The following is a 13,532-nucleotide window of genomic DNA, read 5'->3' on the forward strand; positions in this document are numbered from 1 at the left end:
AGACGAGCGGACGGCGCTGGTGAGCGCGCCACTGGACGGTGGGGAAACCGGGGAGACGGTGCAAGGATACCACCGGCAGCTGTGGGAAGCAGAGTTTGTGCCGGTGGCGCGGAGGCTGCAGAAGAGAGTGCAGAGCCAGGCGGCGCCGCTGCTGCTTGAGCCGCTGTGACATCGTCGTCAAAGTGTAAATCTTCACGCTCGCACACGCGCACACAGCCAGGGGTGGAGAACAGACAGCTCCCGACCCGATCCCAAACCACTTCTTTTCATACGGCCACATGTTGTCTTCCACTTCAAAATAGCCCGCTAACAATACTCATCCGTCACCAGCAGTAGGTTGCCACAACGGCAGTGTGTGCAAAGTCAGTGATTTCTGCTCAAATGAACGTGGAGGTGGTGGGCATCTCCTGTTAATGGCCGAGCCAGTCGTGGCAAGTCCAACAAAGTGGTTCAAAATTTTTGACCCCAGAGAGATGATAGGCTGAGTCAACCCCCCAACCAGCCAGTCACTATACTGCCGGGATACAGTAGAGACTTATAATCAAGAGTACCAACACACACACCCTCTGACATCACCACCTCCAGTTCAAAAGTAAACGAAGGTGTGCAAACTACGATTTGAGTTGTGCAAGATGTGTTTAAATGACTCGTCGACAATCTCCGAGCCCGTGCTTCCATGACAGTTCCAACAGCTGCTTATTGCCAATGTCATTAAAATATACGACCGGAGATGCGGTGCTCGCCGCAGCACGATTTCTTGTGAAGCAGCACATGCAAAGACACTGTGACCCTACGCTGCAAAACACATCCCCCCCTCCTCCCATCATTCGCCAAGTAAACAACGAGGCAGTCGCTCCTGATTGCAGTATAAGTATTTATTACATATCATACAAATTTAAACCAGATTTAAAGTAATGAATTGAGCACACAATTAAGGCGTAACACAATAATAACAAATCTCCGCTTTAAGCTTAGTGCACACCACAGTAGCGACAGCTGGACCATACAGTCCCCGTCGCACGACATCAACTTCACAGACAAGCGCCAGCAACTAAACGTCAAGAAATTACACTCGCATGCTGCTTACACGCGCAATAGCGGCAGACAACAGTAAAACATGGAGGGAAACGCTAAGGCTTTGCACGTTAGCTCCGCATTCTCAAGTAGGGCTGTTAATTTGGGTTTCTTAGCGTTATGGATAATCTCATTAAAAAATATTACAATTTAAAATTATCGGTTTGTCAAATGTTACCAGTCCGCACTGGCCAGCATGGTGAAGTATGGTCAAATGAGCCCCATGACTGACACGGAGTGGCGAGTGTGGACTGTGACAGGGCTGTAAGATTGTTTTCTACATACCGTGTATAGAATGGGTTGCCGTACGGCTTGAACGTTGTTGCTTGTCAATTGGTTCGATTTGTAACCAAAGTTTATTATAGAGTCCACGATTTTCAGAAACAAAAATGTATTTCGTAAAAGATTCTGAAATAAAATCAATGACGGAATAACAACCCCATTCTAAAGTAACCGCACGTAAATAGCAGAAACAGCCGCTGTGCTGCCAGCCTGACTTTCCCAACCAGGCAGATTTGAGAACTTCTCAGATGCACCGCGGGTGGGAATCTAACCGCCCGCACCCATAATGTAGGCGAGAGCTGGGCTGGTTTAGGGCGTCATCTGGTCCAACCCATGTGAGACTAGGCTCTAAGGAAAGCTGTCTCGGGTGTGGACCAATCAACTTCAAGGACAGTGCACATTATCAGAGTTATGTTTTTTGTTTGCATTATGACTGCAGGTATTGTGGTCTATGCAAACATGACTCCTTGTAAAAAGGTGTCAGTTTTGTTGCCAGATAGAAGGGTAAAAAACCAATTGTCATATTTTTACTGGCAAATGAGGTTCCCATGGTGGTTTAGGGAGTTTAAATGTGGCATGGTCTCCCCTCCTCCACCTCCGTTAGGCCCAACTGAAGCAATGGCCACCGCTACCCAGGCGGAAGGAATGGCCTCTGCAGACATCCGGCCCCGCATGGGAACATGCACCGTGCTGCCTCCACACACCACAGCAGCAGTGATGCCACCAGTGACAGTGAAGAACACCTCTGTGCAGGTGTCACCACAGTGATGGTGCCACTCCAGTGGTGTCACCACTGACGTTAGTCATGATGTCATCGCAAGAGTGATGTCACCACTGTGCAGGTGTCACCGCCAAGTGACGTCGCCATGTGTGATGCCGACAGTGGCGCTATAAACATCAGTGCAGCGATGTCACCACCGTGGTGACGTCACATCTCGTGATGTTACCACCAAAGAGATGTCATCGCGATGCAAATGTCACCACTGTAGTGTTAACTGTTAAGTTTCTGCAGCTGTGGTTTCCTGGGCTCCAGGCCAAGAGCTCCTGGGTCAGTGCGCCCGGATCCACAGCAAAACCCCGCACTACAGTATAAATTCTTTACAAGATTGTCTATGAACATACTTTGTAGCAAAGCTTTACTTACAAAATTACATCTTTAAAAAAAAAAAATCAGCTCATTACAAAATAGAGTTGCATTACTCACAGATTGTCTTAGTACGAGATTACACAATAAAACCCGATATTTTGACACAAACTAGCTCAGTTAAGACCACAAGCGTCGCGAGACTTAAACCGCTCGCCTTACCCCCCCACAACAGGTGTGTCACCGTGCGTTCCGCGTCCCGCCCGCGCTGTTCCTGCCGCACGGTTATTGGCTCAAACGATTCCCTTTGTGTCTCATTAGTGTTCCGGCCGGCTCAGCCAATGCCTGCACCCGCCTGCGTGGAGGCCACTGAAGGAATTCTCCCGTCGGTCGTTCCTGCAATGTGTCCTCCAAAAACTGGGCTCTCATTCAGGCGTGGCGTTCCCCAGTATATCCGCTTTCTTGACAAACCCCCATTATTTCCATGAAGACGAAATTATGGACTACTCTTTTTTTTACAAACATCTGTCCTTCCATTGATTGATGAGGGCATTCTCAGAGCCACGTCGGTTCAGTTGCTTATCTGAACAAACGTCACACTTCACAATGTGCGGTGGGTGGCCCCCAGACTATTTTGGTTATCACTGTTCCAAAAAAAACACCTGTTATTTCAATGAACACCAAATTTAGCCCGAGTTTTAATGTTGTCGAGACTGCCTTCTATATCACAAATGAAACATAAGCAAAATGGTAAAAAAGCAAGCCAAAAGAATGAACAAATAGTACAGCAATTACTGTGCAGTATGGTACTAAACCAAGACTGCCTGGCGCATGATGCATCTGCGTGGAGATGCAACTGACCACAAGCGCTGCTCTGCGCGCTGTTCAGTTTTTGAACTTTGGCAGCACGATTTTCAAGTTCCGTTTTTTCAGTTTTTAGGGGCCTCCAAAAATCTTCACGACAGGACACGGTCTATCCACCCATATTATTTCGAGGACACACTGTACCATTCAAATGGTAAATTGAGGGGTGTCCTGGAAGAACTTAATAACCCACATATATATTCAATATAACTCACGCTCGTGTCACTGGAACACTTTACAATCCACTTTTTGGAGTTAAATATTTTTTTAAAAATCATATCCAGATGGCTGCACAAATAACCTGATAATTTTTTGATCAACTTAATCCACCTCTCAACAACTGCTTTCTCTACCAAGAGATGTTGTGGGTTATCACGTTGTTCCAAGACACCCCACAATTGTAGGCATGTAACGTTGCATCAATTCATCGATTAAAATCTATAATTGCGATGAAAATTATAATTGTTATACTATTGTCATATTTAAGCGAACGTAACAAAACTGTACACGCAAAATTGAAAGAAACGATAAAACACAAACGAGACGGCAAAGATCCCCAGAACAAACCAACTCTTGAACCACAGCCCTGAATTGTAACAATTCATAGAATCAGCGGTCATCGGGGAGGGGATGGAAATCTGTTACGTCCCTCGTAAAAGCCGTGGTGGTAATCCGCACAGACGGTAACTCGACTGTCACCACGTCCAGGGAAACGTGGCATGGCTGCGGGGGGGGGGGTGATGGCAATGTTGAGACCGGCATGGATCGTGGCAGCCGAGGCTCGGCGACATTACGACACCGCCGCCGTGGTGATCATCGTTGTTTTGCCCGCTCGGCCACCGCCACCCCCCACCTACACCGCCGCTATTCTCCAGTTTCTCTAGAAATCACGCCGAGGTAAAGTGTGCAAACTCTACAGAGGTGCGATATGCTGCGTACACTAAAATACTGCTGCTGCAGCGGTCACGAATGCAGTACACGGTTTGTGGCACCACGCGGGTACGTGGACGGGGGAGACTGCAGGATGACCTGGGCAGGGCTGCTTCGTCGATCACTCGCCCAGCCACCGCCCGGCCACCGGCACCCACCACCACTACACAGCGGCCTCTGTTCATCATGGCGAATTAGTGACCAAAATAAGAGAAATTAATATTGGTTAAATGCTCTAAATAGTAAAGCGAGTCCCAGTAAAAATTCTTGGCTATCTCTAAGGGCATTAAGTAATTCAAAAGCGCACGCGTGCCTGATCCGTAACCCTGCATCCCGGGCGCGCCAACGCAACAGCCACCCTGCCGCTCACGAAATGCCGAAGCTGCAGCGTGGGCAGGCGATGGCAGGCGCAACCCTCTCCTAGCACCAACACCAAAATAACACCTCTCTCCACTTGGGGACTTTTTCCTCCCAAATAAATTCAATTGATCTAGCGTCACAACAAGGACATATTGCTTTGGGGCCACTTCTTCGAAAACAGCACGTTAAAAATATTTACTATTAATATAGTAATAGCTATATAATTTTCAGCATCTATCGCAAACATACATACATTTTTTAAACTATTCAGGTGTTTATCCGCACACCTGTGCACACACTGTACAGTACAATTGAGACGTGTCTCACGTGATGGCTTTTGTATCAGCTTCCTGGTTTCCCGGCCATGCTGCAACTGGTTTCATTGAAAGGCCTAAAGAGTGTGTGGCTGAAGAGGCACAGATTAAGGCATGAATCGGCACCGACTCCTATGGCACTTGCGTGATCTCAACAAAGCACTTGCGTCAGGCGAGTGACACATGATGACATCCACTCCACGCTGGCAGCTGGCCAGCCCTGGCAACCGAAAGATTTGGATTAAACTTTTCTATCTAAGCTGGTAAAAAAAATGTCTATAATGAAGGCACTCCACTGTTATCACAAACAGCTCAACAGCTCCTATCCTCGACAATGCTAAAGGTCATTCCAACTATTATTTACACTGTGGCCACAGACTCGAATTGCTTTGTTAATGAAATAGAATCGTCCTCGACAATGCTGTTGCATAGTTTGGATGTTTGTAGCTGCACGCTGCCAGCCTTCCCACCACCCGCTTCCGTCCGGAACCCTGGGGGAGACGACCGAGCGAACCCAGCTTCTGCCCCCATTCCTTCATTTGGGAAATGGCCCAAAGGCTCTGGATTTCGGGCTCCACGCCGCGTGCCGAGCCGCACGGCCCCACAGAGCCACTGCCCTCACGGCTGCGGCGAGGCCTTTGCTCCCGCACCGTGAGCGTGGGCTGCGGGGCCGGTTGTGACTCGGATGCAAACCCACAGCTGTGAACGGGTCGGCCCGGTGTGTAGCTGCTGGGCGGATCACCGTCGGATCCCCTGCGCTGTGGCCGGTGCGGAGAAGGCATGCGGTTCCCTCTCTGGTGTGGCCGGGGCGTGGAGAAGCGCGGGGCCTCACATGGCACGGCTGGTGGGCTGGTTCGCCAGCACCGAATCGAAGCTGAAGTCGAGGCTGTCTGCATCCAGCAGGTCGTTGCGGATGATGGACTCGATGTCGCACTCCAGGTTGCTGTCGAACATGTCCAGGTCCAGGTCGGCCGGGAACCTTTCCTGGGCACTGAGTGCAGGCCCGTCCCCCTGTGGCCCCCCAGGTCCCGCTGCGTCGTGCGAAGCCTTAAGGCCCGAGACGCGAACCATATCGGGGGGCGACGGCTTGAGCGCGATCATGTGCGGCTGCGGAGGCGATGTCATTTTCGGCTGCTTAATGCATTTGGGCACGGCAAAACCGCGCTGCGCAAAGCCAGGGGCGGTGGCGGCCGCGGCGTGCTGACGGAGCCCGGAGGGGGGCTGCTGCTGCTGCTGCTGCTGGGGTCCAACCCCCTGCTGCACCCCCGCCCCCCCCGCCGCCTGCCCGAGCGAGTAGTCGCCCTCGTTGGGCAGCGTGTCCGAGTCGAGCAGGTCGCGGAAAGTGTGCGAGGAGCCGAACTGAGCCATTTGCGGTGGAAAGCTGGGGTTGTTCTCCTGGATCGTCTCCATGGGCGAGGGTCTCCACGACTGCAATCCGGCGACCGACGGGCGGAACAGCGAGTTTCCGTAGCCGTCCGAAGGCCCCGGGAAGGTGAATCCGGGTCCCGGCGGAGGCTGGGCGTGATGGCCGGCGCTGGCGCCGCCCGCCATGCTGATGTCCTCCAGCAGCTCCTCCATGAGGCTGGTGGAGCGGGGGTGCTCGCCGCCCATCGGCAGCATCTTGTCGGGCTGCGGCGCGCGCAGGTGGTGGTCGTTGATGTTCATGGTGCCGGCCAGGTCGGTGATGCAAGGCAGGTCGGTGGGAAAGGGTTTGCTGAGCGCCTCGGAGAACATCCCCGGTGCGGCAGAAGGAACGCCGCCCCCCCCGCCGCCGCCGCCGCCGCCGACCCCGTCCCCGTCCGCCACCTCCTCGAACTCGAGTGCAAGGCGCACGGGCGACACGCGGCCGCTCACCGTGCTCGCGTTGGAGCCCGTGCGCGTCCGGTAGCTGGCCCAGGGCTCGAAATCCTCGCTGGTGTGCGACGGGGATGAGGTGGCCCAGCAGCTGGGGCTGTCCGCGCGGCCTTCGGTCATGGCGGCCTGTTGGGCAGCCTTCTTCTTCACCGCCTTGGCCCTTACCTACAAAGGGGAGCGTGTACGCGACTTTGAAGACAGGTGTTATTGTCACCGTGCATAGTTGTCGAACCAGATGAGAATTCAATAAACCAAGATAGCCTCATTTGCAAGAGTGACCTGGATCAACAAAATAACAAAATGCAGCAAGGAAAATTGCACAAAATTAGAGCAGAACCACCTTACAGGAGATTAAAACTATTCTAAAAAATTATATACAGCAATCTTGTATATAAATAAAGAGCTTAATCTGTCTCAAAACCTTTAGGGTACTTCCCGACAAGGTAGACAGCTGAAATGTTGTACAAAGGTAGCTTTTAGGACTCAAACAACAGGAAACATGTGGAAATCCGAGATTTTTCATTTAACGACTCCCAAATCTCAATTTTAAGTGCCCCATAAACATTGTTGCGTGTCATTCAGAAAGCGTTCTAAATATTTTATTGCGGTTTTTTTTGTTCGATTCAATTTAAGCGAGAACATTCTTTTATTGTTTTTGACATTTCGGATTAAAGCGGTTTTGAACGAAAATAATACGCATTTTATGATGTTAAAAATCTGAATAATTCAAAACCAGTATTAAAAGTTCATACATTTTCGTTCTCTCTAATAAAAATTTTTTTTTTATCTTTAAATCGAGCGGTTTCCGATGGGTACGTATTTTAATCAGGTCATCAACGTTTTGTGGAAAAATACACATTTTTTTGAGTAGTTGTGAGTGTCTAACCGTAGATAAATATTGTCAAAATTCACATCAGGTTCATTATTTTATTTATTGAAAACTTTTTCCTCGCCAAGACAGGCTTCATGAACTAGTAATAAATCAAGTACGATTGTCCCTCGGTCAAATTACTTTTAATCTGTCACTGTATCAGGTGGTGCCAGTTTGTCTGGTCGCGGTCTCAGTGTGTGCACGTATGTCAAACTTCTTCCGTGCCGTAAGTAGCCAACCGTGCACAACAAACGAAACGCAAAAAGTGATTCTGATGGATGAGCAGCAGGAGGAGCATGATGAGCAGGTGAAAGATGAACGAGGGAGCGAGGTCTCACCTTGGCCAGCTTGTTGGTGTTCTCCATCGAGGCAGCGCGGCGCCGGGGCGACTTGCCGCCCTTGCCGCCCTCGGGGTTGAGCATCCACCAGGAACTTTTGCCCGTGTCGTCATTCTGCACGCGGATGAAGCGACTGTGCAGCGACAGGTTGTGCCGGATCGAGTTCTGAAAATGTGCGTAGCAAGACGTCGCATCCACAAGCTGGAACATCTTCCAATTTATGTAAACAATTAGCTCAAATTTGATCGATAAAGTACCGTGCACATTCTGCACGCGGATGAAGTGACTGTGCAGCGACAGGTTGTGCCGGATCGAGTTCTGAAAATGTGCGTAGCAAGACGTCGCATCCACAAGCTGGAACATCTTCCAATTTATGTAAACAATTAAAATTAATAAAATAAAAATAAAATAAAAATTACGACGTTTCGGAGGCAACACAAGCTTCCGTCTTAAGGTGGAACCGTCACAGCACGATAGCTGTATCAAGTGAGAGAAATTCCAAGAAAACAGTCCTTTCTCTCACTTGATACAGCTATCGTGCTGTGACGGTTCCACCTGAAGACGGAAGCTTGTGTTGCCTCCGAAACGTCGTGATTTAAATTTTATTTATTTTAATTTTTTACCTACGTGACTTTACCGAAATAACCTAAGAATATGAATTCTTGCAGTCACGAAAGCTTCAAATCTAGAATTATGTAAACAATTAGCTCAAATTTGATCGATAAAGTACCGTGCACTAACAGCCAAAATATCCATGGGCTTTCCCCCCTCATCTCTCTTCAGAACATGTGGGCTGTTATTTATTTAAAATGATAAGTGTTTTTGTAATGATTTGCAAGTAAATATGACATGCCATATATAATTATGGATTACTGGCTTGGTTAATGTAGGTTGATTATTTTGGCATTCCGATGTACGTTCCATGAATAGTAAACACGCGGTTGTTTTTTTTTTAAGGTGAGTGGAGTGTTTGTTATATATTTAGTCCAGGTAAATGCTATTTAGGAGATTGTAAGTGAACACTGAAGTAACAAAAAGTAGGATTGAGAATCCACCTTCCAAACGCAACATTGTGGGGTGGCCCCAAACATTGACGTTGTTGAGGCTGAGATGACGCATGGCTTAATGGAGGGCAGTGGTGGGAAACATTCCCTTTAGCCATGGCCAAATAGGACTTTTAAATATCTGTGGGGTGGCCACACGGTGACATAAGTGGCTACGCGCACTAAAATTAGAAAGCGTTGATGCCAGACCGAAAAGTGTCCCTCTAGAACCCAATTAGTGCGGCTTAACAGGCTTTCCACCGACAAAACATAATTTTGCGAGCGTTTCAAAGTGGCAGGCCCTCGTGTGGCTGCGGCAGTGAGCAATGAAGTCTCTGGCCCACGGGACACGGGTTCCCCGGGATGGCCACAAGGCAATAATAAAACACAGGATCTCTGCGTATCCCAACTCAGCTCGTGATGCCCGCGTGTCGCCCGCGTGTCTTGCCACTGTCGAAGTGAGGGTGGCACGTACCTTCCACCCGGCCGAGCTGTTGTTGTCGCCCTTGTCCTTAAAGTAGGGCACACACCGCACCATCCACTCGTAGATCTGCGCCAGCGTCATGCGCTTGTCGGCCGTGCTCTCGATGGCCTGCGTGATGAGGTCCGCGTACGACAGGTTCCCCCACGGGTTGCGTCGCGACGAAGACGACGACGTCTTCTTGGGTGTCACGCCACCACCTCCTCCGCTGCTGCCCGTGGATGAGCAGGGCACCGGGCTGCCCAGCGATGGACCCGGAGGGCTCTCCAGCCCCCCCGGAATCTGACCTCCACACAACTCGGGGCCCCCCGAGTGATCTGCGAAACCATCGGCGGGCGGCGTGGGGGCCCCATCGGGAGGCAGCGACGCCTCCTTGCCCGGCAGGCGCGGCCACGTGCACGAGCGTTGCCGCGTCTGGGGCTCGAACTCCGGGTCGATCTCCACCCCCTCCAGCTGATCCACATCGGCCTCGGCCATCTCTTCCTCCTCCTTCACGCTGCTGCTGATGCTGTGGTCGATGTCCACGCGAAGACGGGTCTTGTTTGAGGTTAGTTTAGGCAGCGGCTAAAGCTGGGGTTGGGGTCAGGGGGTCACACCACCGTGGGTTGGGAATTGAGGGGTGGTACTCGGGTGAAGGAGGGTTGGGCGACTGTTGGGATTGGAGCAAATGTGACAGATGTGATGTCCGTATTCTATCAGAACTAGTATCTCGTTTGTGTTGTGGAGCTAGTGCTGATGTTATGGTTAGTGCTGATGTTATGGTTAGTGCTGATGTTATGGTTCGTGCTGATGTTATGGTTAGTGCTGATGTTATGGTGAGTGCTGATGTTATGGTTAGTGCTGATGTTATGGTTAGTGCTGATGTTATGGTGAGTGCTGATGTTATGGTTAGTGCTGATGTTATGGTTAGTGCTGATGTTATGGTTAGTGCTGTGTGTTATGGTTAGTGCTGATGTTATGGTTAGTGCTGATGTTATGGTTAGTGCTGATGTTATGGTTAGTGCTGATGTTATGGTTCGTGCTGTGTGTTATGGTTCGTGCTGTTTCAAGGCTAAGTGCTGCTGGCTTGTGTCCTGGCTATGGTCAGGGGCTGTATCACGACTCACGTGGAGGGTGTTTTGGTCTACGCGAGGTCTTTATTTAGCCAAGTGCTGGTGGTGTCTGGGCCGCGGCCGTCTGAAGGCTGCGGCAGAAGCAGTGTCCAGGGGTCGGTGCTGGGACCAGAGACAAAGTTTCCGTTCTCTGGTCAGAGATTCTACCGAGGGCTAATGTCGCGGGCTAAGGGGTCAAGGTGGTCGGGGCTGTGGCGAGATGATGATGAGGGCTGCTCGTGCTCTCGGGCTGTCGGGGACGAGCGCGGCCTCTGGTTAACGTCAGGCCAGGCGACGGGACGACGACTGCCGACGGCTCCCTCTGCGCGAAGGGGTCAAGCTGCTACCGCTGTAGGGCTATGGCTGCGGACTGCGTCTCTCGCAGTTCTTGTCGGGGCTGCCGCGAGGGCGAGAGGCGCTGCTGGGCCGCGTGGCTGCCATTTTGTACCCGGGACTTGTTTACCGACAGGCGGCGAAGGCGGTCGTCCTCCCTCCCTCCTCGTCCTCCTCGTGTCTCTCTCGTGTCTCGTCTCGTCTTCACGTGACGCCGCCGAGCGGCACGGCGCTTCGACACGCACCGGGCGGCGGGGGCTGCCGGGGACGCGGCGACGGAGAGGGGGGGGGGGTTGGAGGCGCCGCGCGTCGTTCCTCTCGTTGTTTTCGAGCCTCGCGGTGACGACGACGACGACGCCGCCGCCGCGGGTTCCATGGAGCTCCGCCGCGCCGCGACCGCTGGGCGGACACCGACACCCCCATGGGCGTCATCGTCAAGTTGGACGCGGTGAGTTGAGGAGGCCATCTTACGTGAGGGAAAAGTTGGGGTGGTGGGGGGGAGTTTAGTGTGAGCTTTGTGACGTCACGACCCCACCAGCCCCATACTCTGCCCCCCCCCACCACCACCCCCACTCTGCCCCCCCCACCACCCCCCCCACTCTGCCCCCCCCACCCTCTGCCCCCCCCACACTCTTCCCCCCCCAACACACACTCTGCCCCCCCCACACACTCTGCCCCCCCCACACACTCTGCCCCCCCCCCACTCAGCCCCCCTCCCACTCAGCCCCCCCCACACTCTGCTCCCCCCCACACTCTGCCCCCCCCCCCACACTCTGCCCCCCCCCACACTCTGCCTCCCCCACACTCTGCCCCCTTCCACACTCTGCCCCCCCCCACACTCTGCCCCCCCCACACTCTGCCCCCCCCCACACTATGCCCCCCCCCACACTCTGCCTCCCCCCCACTCAGCCCCCCCCACACTCTGCCCCCCCACCCTCTGCCCCCCCACACTCTGCCCCCCCCACACACTCTGCCCCCCCCCACACACTCTGCCCCCCCCACACTCTGCCCCCCCCACACACTCTGCCCCCCCTCCACACTCAGCCCCCCCCCCACACTCTGCCCCCCCCCACACTCTGCCCCCCCCACACTCGCCCCCCCCCCCCACTCTGCCCCCCCCACCTCTGTCCCCCCCCCACACTCTGCCCCCCCCCCACACACTCTGCCCCACCCACACTCTGCCCCCCCACACACACTCTGCCCCCCCCCCACACTCTGCCCCCCCCCCCCCACAAACTCTGCCCCCCCCCACTCTGCCCCCCACTCTGCCCCCCTCCCACACTCTGCCCCCCCCCCCACACTCTGCCCCCCCCCCACACTCTGCCCCCCCCCCACACTCTGCCCCCCCCCCCCACACTCTGCCCCCCCCCACACTCTGCCCCCCCCCCCACACTCTGCCCCCCCCCCCCCACACTCTGCCCCCCCCCCACACTCTGCCCCCCCCACTCAGCCCCCCCGCCCACGTGCGCACTGCGGCTGGGCTCAACACCCCCCCCCCGCACAAAGATGGCTGCGCCGCCGCCTCAGCCCTGGGGGGGAGGGGGGGGGGCTCGCGCCGCGGCTCGCGTCTCTATGAATCGACACGGCGAGTGACGATTCCGTTCGCGTCGCGATTCGCGGATCGATTCGTGTTTATCTCGTTTAGTTTGCCAACGAAATAAGTGCAATAGCGTCCAAAAGCGTCGCCTTTTTTGTTTATGATTCCACATCGGGTCACATTGTTTAACGTGACGTTGCTTTAATTGGCGTAGATGTTTCAGGATAAGCGAATTGTATTAGATCGAACGGCAACTGTTGCAAGTCATGTTGGTACAACCGAAATTAGATACAGTATCGTCAACATTTGACTCGCTCATTACATAAGAATCGATGCATCATTTATTTTTCCAGCATTATTACACAAGTAACGATTTAGCCTAAATTCGGAATCGTCGTGAGAATTGTTTTATTATGTTTTATTTTTTATTATTTTATTACTTCCCTTCTACGTGACTTTACCGAAAGAACCAATAAGATGAAAATATAATAAAATATTTTATTGTTTTATTTTTATTATTTTATTTATTCCCTTCTACGTGACTTTACCGAAAGAACCAAGAAGATGTTCATGAATCTTTTCGTATTTCTTTGGCTCCGTATATATTTAAATTTCAGCCGGTGTAACGCAATTCAATATAATTCACCGCTTTGCTGTCGATTGCTATCGGAGCAATCCTCACGCGTATCTCTGGCGTCAAATCGATTAATAGACTCTCTATATATAATCGAATAATTCTAGATTTGAAGCTTTCGTGACTGCAAGGATTCATATTCTTAGGTTTTTTCGGTAAAGTCACGTAGGTAAAACATCAAAATTAATAAAAATCAAATAATTTTATTTTTATTAATTAATAAAATAATTTATTTTTATTAATTTTGATGTTTTACCTACGTGACTTTACCGAAAAAACCTAAGAATATGAATCTAATAATTGACTATTATAATCGACTAATCGGGGGGCGTGGCCCTAGAAGCTCGGCTCCCATTGGTCACTGAGATCGTGAGTGGGCTTGGGGGGGGGGTCACGTGAGAGAAGCGGGTGACGGGTGGGGGCATAAAAGTAGGCGTGGCCA

At 52.0% G+C, this 13,532-nt stretch overlaps 2 protein-coding genes across 5 annotated transcripts in view; one reads left to right on the plus strand and one right to left on the minus strand.

Annotated features, from left to right (window-relative positions):
- Positions 1–8,051, plus strand: part of ARMC2 (armadillo repeat containing 2) — a 28,258-nt gene extending 20,207 nt beyond the window's left edge. For 2 of the 4 annotated variants that reach the window (XM_061570883.1, XM_061570908.1), the window contains exon 16: positions 3–1,556. In XM_061570883.1, coding sequence (XP_061426867.1) covers positions 3–169 — 167 coding nt within the window. In that variant the 3' untranslated portion in view covers positions 170–1,556. Of the gene's footprint in view, positions 1–2; positions 1,557–1,960; positions 2,956–7,919 lie in introns of those variants that run through there. The other 2 variants (XM_061570900.1, XM_061570889.1) reach the window with 2 other exon arrangements.
- Positions 861–11,364, minus strand: LOC133354232 (forkhead box protein O3-like). The gene is made up of 3 exons (XM_061570921.1): positions 9,490–11,364; positions 7,972–8,136; positions 861–6,927 (listed from the first exon to the last, which is right to left on the minus strand). Exons 1-3 carry the CDS (start codon positions 9,970–9,972, stop codon positions 5,737–5,739), a joined length of 1,839 nt encoding a protein of 612 aa, XP_061426905.1. The 5' UTR covers positions 9,973–11,364; the 3' UTR covers positions 861–5,736.
- Between the last annotated feature and the right edge of the window lie 2,168 nt (positions 11,365–13,532).

This window comes from Lethenteron reissneri, chromosome 6, assembly GCF_015708825.2.
Source record: "Lethenteron reissneri isolate LAM-NWPU_2019-01 chromosome 6, ASM1570882v1, whole genome shotgun sequence".
Taxonomy (NCBI): Eukaryota; Metazoa; Chordata; class Hyperoartia; order Petromyzontiformes; family Petromyzontidae; genus Lethenteron; species Lethenteron reissneri.